The sequence below is a fragment of the Apteryx rowi genome, unplaced genomic scaffold (genome assembly GCF_003343035.1).
Source record: "Apteryx rowi isolate R43461 unplaced genomic scaffold, aptRow1 scaffold_567, whole genome shotgun sequence".
NCBI lineage: Eukaryota > Metazoa > Chordata > Aves > Apterygiformes > Apterygidae > Apteryx > Apteryx rowi.
Window position 1 is genome coordinate 424,557 of NW_020450835.1, and position 10,598 is coordinate 435,154.

Below are 10,598 nucleotides of genomic sequence, written 5' to 3' on the forward strand. Positions count from 1 at the left end.
TGCTTCCTGTCTGGTCCCCAGCTGCCTATGGGAGAGGCTTGCTGAAGTGTAAACCAGTTGCAGCACTCTGTAATCTCCATGCAGACACTCCTATTATAGCAGCATGTGTTTCTCGCCTTGAATATGAGATGTTTGAGTGATTTCTAGTAAAGCCCGATTGCACCGAAGCAAATGTGCCCTAGGACAGCCACGTCAGCCTGACAAGACCCTTGACGGCTGGACAAACTGATGGGTAAAAAGTTCTCCTGTCAACGTCATATGCAGCTGCCAGGAAGACTCTACATCAGCTGGCAACAAGGACGCACGGGGATTCAAGACAGGGACCGCAGCTGAGCTATGTTCCCAGGCGACCTTGGGTGACCTTTCGGTTTAGATGCTTTCTGCCTCTCCAGGAAAGCCTTGCCCCTGTGTCTGGTTTCTGTCAGGAAGGGCTGAACAACTTCTGGAGCATCCCTCCTCCCCTCTTCCTGCTGTTATTAGTGCTCGGTGACTCACTCCCAAGTATGCCCACAACCTGCTAAGCCGTTGCTGCTGGAAAGCCCTGCCAAACACAACACTGCAGCTTAATCAAAATAAACGCCACCTCGCTCCTTCCTCCCCACCAGCACCAGCACCAGCACCAGCACCAGCACCAGCACCAGCACCAGCACCAGCGCAGGCAAACTTGTGAGCAGAGAAGAAGAGACCCCAGCTCTGCAAAATGGGGCTCAGGGTGGGACAGAGCACAGAGCAGCCAAATCCTGCGGGAACTAACAGGGGAAAAGGGAGATGAGTCAGCTAGGAACGAGCCTTGCTACCTGCTGAGAAACACCCCTAGGGGCCTCTGCAATTGCTGGGCAGAGATCTGAAAAGCCAGGTGAGGCCGGGCATGACCAAATATCCTCACTGCTGCGCAGCCACATCACTTGTGCTGCCCCGACAGTATCTGCTGGAGCGCTGGGCCCAAGGTAATGGGCTGTTTCACACTGAGTTATAGACATCTCCAGCATGGCAAGGAAACCAAGCTGTTGTGCATTACTGACAGTGTGGGGACGAGCACACTACATTACTGTACAATATTATCTGGCTGGCAGCATATATGGTCCATTGAGTTCTTCAGCCTAAAAAAAACCGATTCAAATAAAAAAATTAATGCAAACAGGCAGCAAGGAGCATGTACGGTGAGCAAGACTGCCACCACATGGACAAGGACAAGTCTGCAGACTCCTTGGGCCAGAGCAGGAGCGAGGAAAAACATCCTCGCACCTCCAACCAGCCCTGGCCTCTTTAACCAGCTATGGCCAAATCCTGATGTCTCAGCTTGGGCAGCTAATTTGGCCAGGAACAGTCGCTCTTGCACGTACCCAAAGTGCTGTTACCCTTCCCTCCCCTCCAAGTCACTAAAATCTCTTGCAAAGAAAGCACCGGAGTCTTGCGAGGTGGGGAGTCCTAGGAAACACATGGGATCTGGCTGTTCTCATTAGGGGAGATCTGCGCCAGTTCAAGAGTTCCCCAATTATCAGAAATATCTGGGCTCAGAGGAGCCTGGGACACTGGTATATAAAAATACACCAGCTCTTGCAGTTCCTAAACTCTCACTGCTTGTGGGCATGATATTAATTTGAAAGCATGATGCTTCCAGTAACGGCTGGGGAGCCTTGACCCCTCATACTGAACTACTAACAGTTCAGGTAACTGTGATTCTGCTCTTTAATAACAGAATCATGTGCTAAAGATAGAAAATATTTTTTCTTCCTCCCTTTGTTCCCTCCCCCCTAAAAAATGCCCATGAATTTGCAGAGAGAAAGGAGTTGAAAATCCGGAAGAAAAATGACATTTTTCCATTACACATGACAATTGCCTTTATCACTGGAGAAAAAGTGTTGGACATAAAAAATATTTCAACCACTATTAAAAAAAACTTTCTCTAGAACGCAAGTCTGCCAATACACACCCCAAACGCAAGATACTGCCCCAAATGTTGGCACAAAAGTAGAAGCAAGAAGAGAAAGAGAAGCCCCAGCTTTGTGATGAAGGAGTATGGAGCAGGCCAGGCCATAAAAGGGTGAAGCCAAAACAAAGCTAAGAGATTTAGCCTCACCCAGCATCCTCAAGGCAGAGTTTTTGGGACTCCTGCCTTCTGTGGATCTTCCATCCAACAGCGCCATTCAAAAATGGTGCCTTTAGCAAATCCCAGGCCTTGTCACCTCCTCCTATTCCTGCTGCTGCTGTTTCTGTCCTCCTGTCTCGACTGACTGCATGTTTCCAACCAGAGTCCAAACCCAGCAGCCATGCTTCTGGGCTGACAGTGGAGCAAGCTGTAAGATGCATACGTGGCCCCTGTGAAATGGTACCCGTGGCACCGGCTCTCACAGAGAAGGCACGGCATTCAGCAGTGATGGGCCTTCATAAGGATGGTGCCTGGTACCTTTGCAGCAAACATATCTCCATCTCCAAGCCATCACTGGAGAGTAACCTGGGACTTAACTTCTTTGGGAAATAAAGGTCTTTTCATTTTACCAATCAATCAGGCAGACAGGCATGAAAGCCTGACTGAGTTGACTGACCCTGACTGCAATATATCAGCCAACTCTGAAATGCTTATCTGCTGTTCATTCTCACTCCTGAAGACCCTAAAGTGCATTGGATAGGTTTTCCCAGGAAAACGATACCTTTGTTTAAGGGATCAGAGGGAGCTGGAGTACAGGCTGCCCCTGAAACCTGCTCAGGGCAGAGCAACACATAACCAGAGTACAAGGAAAATGGAGATGACAACCCTACCGCCTGTCCTCCCTCCCACCTCCCTTCCCTCTGCCGTGGTGATCGATAGCCACCAGTGGCCATCTCCCCTAGGCATCACGCAGGGACAGCCCTCTCAGCCCACAAACCCAGCCCAAGGGCACCACAAGCTGGACAGGAGCTCTGCTGGGACAGAGACGGTCTTTGCAGACTTTGCCTGGATTAGACATTTCACAGGTGACCAGGCCATGCGCAGAGCCTTTTCCTATGGGATGAAGAGACAGAACAGGGTGTAAGGCTGTCTCCGAAAGCAGCTTCAGCTGGACAGAGCCTTTAGAGAGAGGGAGGATAGTCAAAATCCCCCCCTTTGTGAGAATTAGGTGGGACACTAAAGAAGATGCCTTTGACTTTTCCAAGTGTCTTCCCATAAGGAAATAAGACTTGCGCTATTGGATCGAGTCACTTTTGAGCACCATGCTCCGACTCAGAAGCAGCTTTGCTCCCACCCTGCATGGAAACTCTCTTCCCTTTGATAGATGAAAACAGTTTCTGCTAACACACCAACCTGGGTTGTTGCTCTATAGCTGCATGCCATCCATGGGGGTTAGCTGTAATCACCCAGAAAGCCAAAAGATGACCAGCCTTCCGGGGCAAGGTCCCTTAACCCAGTGTTCTTTAACAGCCTCAACAATCAGGGAAAGTTTTTACAGCCTGTCTTGAAAGTTTCTGCTCTTTGAGATAGCTTTCGATACGCTTAATATGAGAAATGCAACTGGGAGCAACCACCTCCCTCCAAAGAACTTCCGATCCTGGGGCAAATCACTGAGACAAAGCCCATTTCCCCCCAGCAAGATGTGTGGCCCTGGGCTGCCATGCATCATTTGAACCAGCACACAGACAAATGGCAGCAGTCAAAGCCAGCATCCGTAAATCTGTCCTTAACAGACCAAGGAGATGGATGGGCTGAGCTGGGTCAAAGACAACAGCAGAAAAAGACTTCTAGAGGAGAGAGCAAAAGAAGACCCCGTTGCTTTCTGTGCCTTAGGACCCCCCCGCAGGACCATTCTGGAGGCCCCAGGGACTACTAAAGCCCTTTTCCAAGACCAGTTCACAGTGGTCCACCCGCATTTCTCCACCAGGCAGGAGGCTGCTGCTTTGCGTGGCGGTGGTGACTGGTGGCAAGGGCAGATCCTCCAGGAGCATGTGCGTCACTCACAGTAGCTCTTTCCCAACCATCCCACAGAACGTGCAGGGCTCCCATCCAGCAGCACTGCCCACAGGTGGGCAAGGCTCCTCAAGGCCATGGTATGAAGCAGCACAGGTAGACACCGTGAGACGTTCACCCCCTTGGGAGAGTACTCCCGCACACGTTATGCACAGATGGAAGAGAGCCAGGGACACAAAGTGGGCATCTGGCCAGCCAGTAAATTAATTTCAAAGGCAGGCAGGTGATAGATGGGGTTCACGTGGGAAACAGGAGAGAATAAATTGCCATCTGTGGCAGATATGGCAAAGAACAGCACAGGATGGAGCAAAATGAATGGGCCCAGAGGAATCAAGGAATGAGAGACTGAGCAGCTTGTACATAATTGAATCCCTGAGGCCTGGATCCTGCCTTTCAGGCTACGTGGGATTGCAAATGCAGGAGCACAGCTGAAGTGAATGATTCACGGGCTGTGTGTGACAGATAGGACCCCCGGAGCAATCTTTTATGGGCGTGGGGGTGGGAACGCAACTGACAGCAGGGTGAGGGAATTTGATGAGATGAGGAGCTTCCTCCACATCTTTCTGTGAACCTTTGAACCCAGCCCTTATGGAAACAGCCTGAAGGAGTCTGCCAAAATTAGAGGTGATGCCACAGCCACGACTCAGAGCTCTGGTCCCGGCCAGGGAGACAGCTTGTCAACTGGAACCAATCCCTCCCACACAGCAAACTAGACTTCTACCAGAAGGCTATTAGCCTGCTCCGTGCTGCTGACTTCTTCCCTGTGGGAATCATTGTCAGGGGCACTAAAACAGTCGTGGAGATCACTTCTCTCCCCTCTGCCCTTTTTCTGTCTTGCTGCGGTGCCAGGTTCAAGGTGCGAGAAATGCCCAAACGGCAAGTGCTAAGCCATTGGCGAGGCATTCCTGGTCTCAGCAGAAGCAGGGGCCCTCCAACAGCTCAGGAAAGAGCCCAGAAAAGAGGCTGTCAGCAGTATCACCCCTGGGCTGATGTGCTGAAATGAGCTCAGAAGCATTTTCCCTTGTCCTGTGCTTCGCTCCTTCTACAGTGGTGCTTGCTTTTACCCCAGTAATTACTCAGGAGGGGAAGCACCCTCCTGTATACGCGGCCAGAGACTCACAGGCACAGCGCAAGTACAGCGGGAGGACAGACCGCAATGTGCCCATAACGTGACGTGCCTTGTCACAGACTGCCTGCAGCAGCTCCGGCAAGCCGACCGCACTGTGCCCCTGCTTCCCACTGCTCCGTGGAGACAGCCATCCTCCCCTGCACGACAGGAGGCTGCAGGGGGACACTGACTGCAGATTGGGGGGGGCTGTAGCATCCTTCTCACCAGCCTCCTCCCTCCAAGACAGGCTGGCAGCGACGGTCCAGGGAAGAGCAAAACAGCACAGATGCATAGCCAGACTTTCCTCACGTCACCTGCCACCCCGCAGGACCCTGCAGCTCAGGGCCTGTTCAAGTGGGAACCTTCATGTCTAATAGCCCCGATGGTTTCTTCCTCCACACCTCTATTTTTCCCCATATATAAGCTTTCAGCACAGTCTGTGGCAAAGAGAATTTTCCACACCACGCAGCTGATTCTTCCAATCTAAGGTAGCAAGCAATCTAGTGCCTTAGTCACAGCCCTCCCAGTGCTACAGCAGGCAAAGACCTCTCCCTATAGCTGTTTTAAGCAGGTGGGGTGATAGATCAGCTTCCTTTCGACACTGTGAATTATTTTTACATTGAGAGTCACCACTTGGTGACTCCTAGCCTGCTCCCACCTTGCCCTGGCGCCTAAGCCCATGCTGCTCTCATCTTTGGGTGGAGTTGATAAGCAGCCTGACTCCTTGTGAGAAGAGACCTCATTTCACTGTGCAAGTGTGCAAAATAGCTTCCCCGTGTCCAGTCTTCACAGGAAATTGTGGTTTCTTAGTAGGCTCAGTAGCCTCACTCTCTGAAGCACCAGGAGATGCCCAGGGTAGATGTTTATCCGTTAATTTAAATGCTTTCCATGAATCAGCTGACCACTGCTTTAGTACACACATGAAGAAAAAGGCAGAAGCTAAATGCTACATCCATATACCAGAGAACTCTGCTAGGGTTTATACCCCAGATCCCCACCCGATTTTTCCAGGTGGTAAAAGAGTAAGGGAGTTACTGATGCACTCTGCACTGCAATGAAGGCATTTCTGCACTCCCAGAAACTGCCTGTGTCTCACTGGCACGTTCCTATGGAGCTAACAAGGATCAACAACCTGCCATCCCTTCACCTTTGGGACATTCATTCTGGCACATGTATGCCGTGCGCCAAGCCCTCTTTCCCAACAAAGCCAATACTAATTCAAATAATGGGGGAAAATGGCACCACCGCGTATATTCTCAATGCCTGTGCAAACTGCACCTCCAGGGTTTCATTGGTATTGAAATGTTGCAAAACGATACTGGTAAAAGTTCTTAGCACAGACATGAGCTTTGAGCTTTCTGCCGCTGGAAGTCTCCATCCTCCTAGTGCCTGATGCCCATCGATTCCAAGAGGATAGGCCACGTAACTAAAATGCAACATTAATCACCAGAGGAAAGCTCCGAATGGATTTCGGGAACAGGGACACAGACCCATGGCAGTGTTGCCTGGAAGGGACCTCCAGGGTCTCTAGTCCAACCTCCCGCTTGGACCAGGGCTATCACGAGCACTAGATCAGGGCAGCTGTAGCTTTATCTTGCCAAGTCTTGGAGACCCCCAAGGATGGAAACGTCACAGTCCACGTCTTCAACACATTTCCTTTCAGAGGAGTGCCAAGAGTGGGGTAAGCTATGTTTTTCACAAGGGGACTCCATTAATAAAAAGGAACAGCAGATGGTGCACATTTGTCATTCTTTGTCTAAAAGCTTTTTTTGATGTTGAATGCATTCCATATTCAACCAAACTCTTTTTGCTGCACAGTTTGCTGATATCTGCAATAATCACTGTTTTATCTAAGACTTACCCATTACTGACTCTCTATAAAAACTGTTCCTGTTCTGCTTAACATAGTTTGGGGAGATCAGGAATAAACACTCGCATCCTGGAATAAGCTGGGGCCATCCACCCCAAGACATTGTGCCAGAAGCTGCCATCTTCCAGCTATCCACTTCAGTCCAATGCAGCTGGGTTACTTGGGGAGTTTTAGCAGTAGGTTTTTGCTCACCTTGCTGATTTGGACAGATTTTGGATAGGAAACACTCCCACAGGCAGACCCAAGCAGTCAAACATCTCCAGCAAGCAGAGCACTCAAGGAGCTGTGGATGAGCTAAACAGGACCTAAGAGGACCTCACCTTCCTGTCACCAGCACTAGAGAACAGGCATGATGATGGCCAATCTTTGCAGCAGATCCATCTCAGTTGCACCAGGGCTGGTATTCACAGAGGCAGTGGCAAGACTAAGGAGCACCGGAAGGGTTTCAGCCCTAAGGGCTTTGCTTGGCACCTTGTTTTATTTTGTTTCTTTCAAGATGCAGCTAGACTACAGGCTAGCTTTGAAGTGGCTTTCCAGCTGGAAGCAGTGGTAAATACTTGAACACTTGGTCACTCCTTCTTATACAATTACCGTCTTATTTCATGAACACTAAGGCTCTAAACTACGCCTTTTCTCCTCCGGGCCAAACTTAAGACTCATGCGTGGCTCTTCTGCATGGCAAGAGAACACAGACAGGCACTTCGGGTGTGACCTCTGCCCTTAGTCAATTCTGCTGCTTTCAACATCTTGCAGTCACAAAATCTCCATGTGTTTGAGACACAATCTTGCCTAGTACCTAACCACTGGTTAGCAGAATATGGAGTTAGTATGAACTCATTAAAAGAGCTCTTTTCCTTCAGGGAATCCTACACAATTACTTAGAAAAGTGACTGAAGTTCAAATAAATTCTAGTTTCCAAGCTCAGAGGGTTTATTTCACTGAGCATAAGGCAGAAGCAGACCTTCTCTATAGGAATGTAACTTCTAATTATGTATTGCTCCCTGCAGGCCGTATGCTGGGATCTTTATTCTTTTCCATGTTTATTAATCAGCTACTTGATGTTAACAAGGAGATAACTTCTAGAAGATATGCAAATAGTTCTGCAGTTTTCTTTACCAGTGACTCAGCGTTCATATCAGAAGTGCATTAACAGGATACAAAGCCTATTAAAAAGCCTTCTGAATAATCATTAACTTCCTTGCCTCCAGTTCTTAATAATTTATGGAAGAAAATGGGCATTTTCTAATAGATAGCCCATCTTGCCAGGAGCAGAGGTGCAAGATATCATTCCTCCTTTAATTTAAAGTCTCTTTTCTTTCACTCTCCCTTTTCTTCAGTAAAGGCCTGTAGGTAAAATTTTATTCAAACAAGGCAAAGCTAAATATCCTCAGTGGAAGGAAATTTGAATAAATGAAATGAAATGCTGTCAGCACTAAGGAGGCTGGGCTGGCACAAAGATGAAATATGAGTATCATGTTGAGACTTATTCAAGCACTTGCAGATTACTTTCCCATATTTCCTCTGCAACATCAGGAGGCAGCAGCTGGGACAGAACACATGGCTTTGAAGTGTGGGCACTGTTCAGATAGGCACCCAAAGTTCAGAGGGTTTCTGAAGCTAGCTTCAGCCATCTCCAGCTCTTTGGTTTGCAAAACTGTTCTGGAAGCCACAGGGGGGAAAAGGGTGAGGTTTTGTGATGGACCTCTGTGGACCTGCTCTCTCAGCTGTTTATCCAGGCTAAAGGGCCTCCAGACCTTGTTTATGCCTGGTGGGGGAACCATTGCCACCAAGCCCACTCGTTCTTTTGTGCCCCTGCTGCCTCTGCCCTTGCCCATGCCTGTCGGGGAATATATCGCACGTGAGTGGTGCTTAGATACTTCCCCATGCATTTGTCTGACCTATGGGCAGAGAAACAAGAGGGACATCGGAGAATGAGAAGAGCAGAATTAAACTGTGAGTGAAATCAGAGGATCTACCACATACTTTCCAGCAAGGTAAGAAGACGAGACTCAAAGCCAAGGGGGAAGTGGCTCTCTGTTATCCCACCGTGACCAAAGTTTCCTAGTGCTGCCTATAAACTGCAGCTCTGCCCAGCTATCCAGAGAATGAGTTAATGTTACTGTTGTCTAGAGGCAACTGAAGCAATGTTAAACCAAAATGGTCCCATCCCCCTGTTTATCTGGGATCATGTGCACCGAATAGAGACTGTTAATAAGCATGTAAATTAACTCACTGAAAGATAAGTGAGTGTGGAAGACTGGCTTTGGGGGGAGCTATTCTCCAAAGTGACATGGTGACAGTGCACATCCATCTTATGCTTGCTGTGCTGGAGTTGTTCAGGAGAAGGTTTGTCCGCCTTTCCCCTCCTCAGCAGGGTCAGGAAGCTCTTACTTGATTTAGGTTTTTTTCCTGTGCAAATACAGCTCTGTGCAAGAACTTTGTGCATGATTATTTAGTGACATGAACCTGAGAAATGCACAACTCAACACGTAACTCCTACCCAAACAACACCCTCATTTTTCCTTTCTGCCCCCTCCTCTAGTTGCTTTTTCTGTGATAAATCACAGCTTCAAAAAGTGAGGTAACCCAGCCTGGCCTAACTTGCCGGTATTTAACTCCCTGATACTCCTTCTCCCCAGGAAATCTCTCTGGAAGCTAAAGATCCCCCAATGGTGGCAAATCCAGCAACCACCCCACCAATAACAAGATAAGAGAAAGATGCTTTCTTCTCAAGTTGCTTAGCCAGCAGGGGGCAAAAGTTTGGGCAAAGATGGGGAAGGAGACAAAGCAGAGAGAAATACCACTTTACATGCTCAACCAGCCTTGAAACTTCCCGATTAGGCATCTTGCTTAAAATACCTAGGCCAGATGGTTTTACATGAAACATATCTTGCAATGGGGATGAACTTCAGAGGTGTGCTCTGACTGCAAATCTAACACTGCAGTCACCCTTCAGAGGTTACCTGGAGAAACAATATCATATTCAGGAGATAATAAAATAAGCCCACTATAACGCCAGGCGGACAGGGGACACTGTCAGAAACGCACAGAAAAAGAAGAGCCGTGCTTGGAAGAACCTGGGGGCTGACCCAGAGAATCGAAGGGTTATGGATGCGCATGATGTCTGCATATGTACACGCATGGGATATATCAGGACACCTGATGGATCTGTACCCAAGCTCATATACACAAGCATAGGCCGTTTTGGGGAAGCCTATGCTCTAGATTTTAGGAAACTGCATAAAAACAGTTCCAGAGCCAGAATCCTCCACGCTGTATAAAGCTAGCCACCGGGCTTTGCAAATCTAACCAACGTTATCAGCGTCCGACAGATGATCTTTGGAGCGCAGCACTGCCGAGACACCCAGTCAAGCCGGCAGGGCAGCGTGCCAAGCCTTTCCAGCTCCCGCTGGCCTGGATTCCCGGGACATCGGATGCAGGCAGGTTGTTTCTATTGCTGAGGCTGCATTCGTTTTCTCCTTCTCCTGTCAGCAACGCCTTCACAGCTCAGCACAAGCCACCTCATGCGACTTTGAGCTGAGAGAGGTGCCGGGGCTTTAACGGCCGCACGGTGTTCGTCGTGGCACCGCCCGCATGTTTCCAGCTTCCCCGTGTTGCCCAAGACACCGCGCAACCAATTCCGTGGGGGTTCCCCAGGGAAGCGCACCTCTGCGAGG

The 10,598-nt window shown here is 49.2% G+C and overlaps 1 protein-coding gene across 1 annotated transcript in view; it reads left to right on the forward strand.

Annotated features, from left to right (window-relative positions):
• The first annotated feature begins 8,682 nt into the window (after window positions 1-8,682).
• Window positions 8,683-10,598, forward strand: part of SPINK2 (serine peptidase inhibitor, Kazal type 2) — a 7,245-nt gene continuing 5,329 nt past the window's right edge. Inside the window, exons 1-2 of the mRNA XM_026082094.1 lie at window positions 8,683-8,779; window positions 10,254-10,361. Of these exons, the coding sequence (XP_025937879.1) occupies window positions 8,683-8,779; window positions 10,254-10,361 (205 nt within the window). The remainder of the gene's footprint in view (window positions 8,780-10,253; window positions 10,362-10,598) is intronic.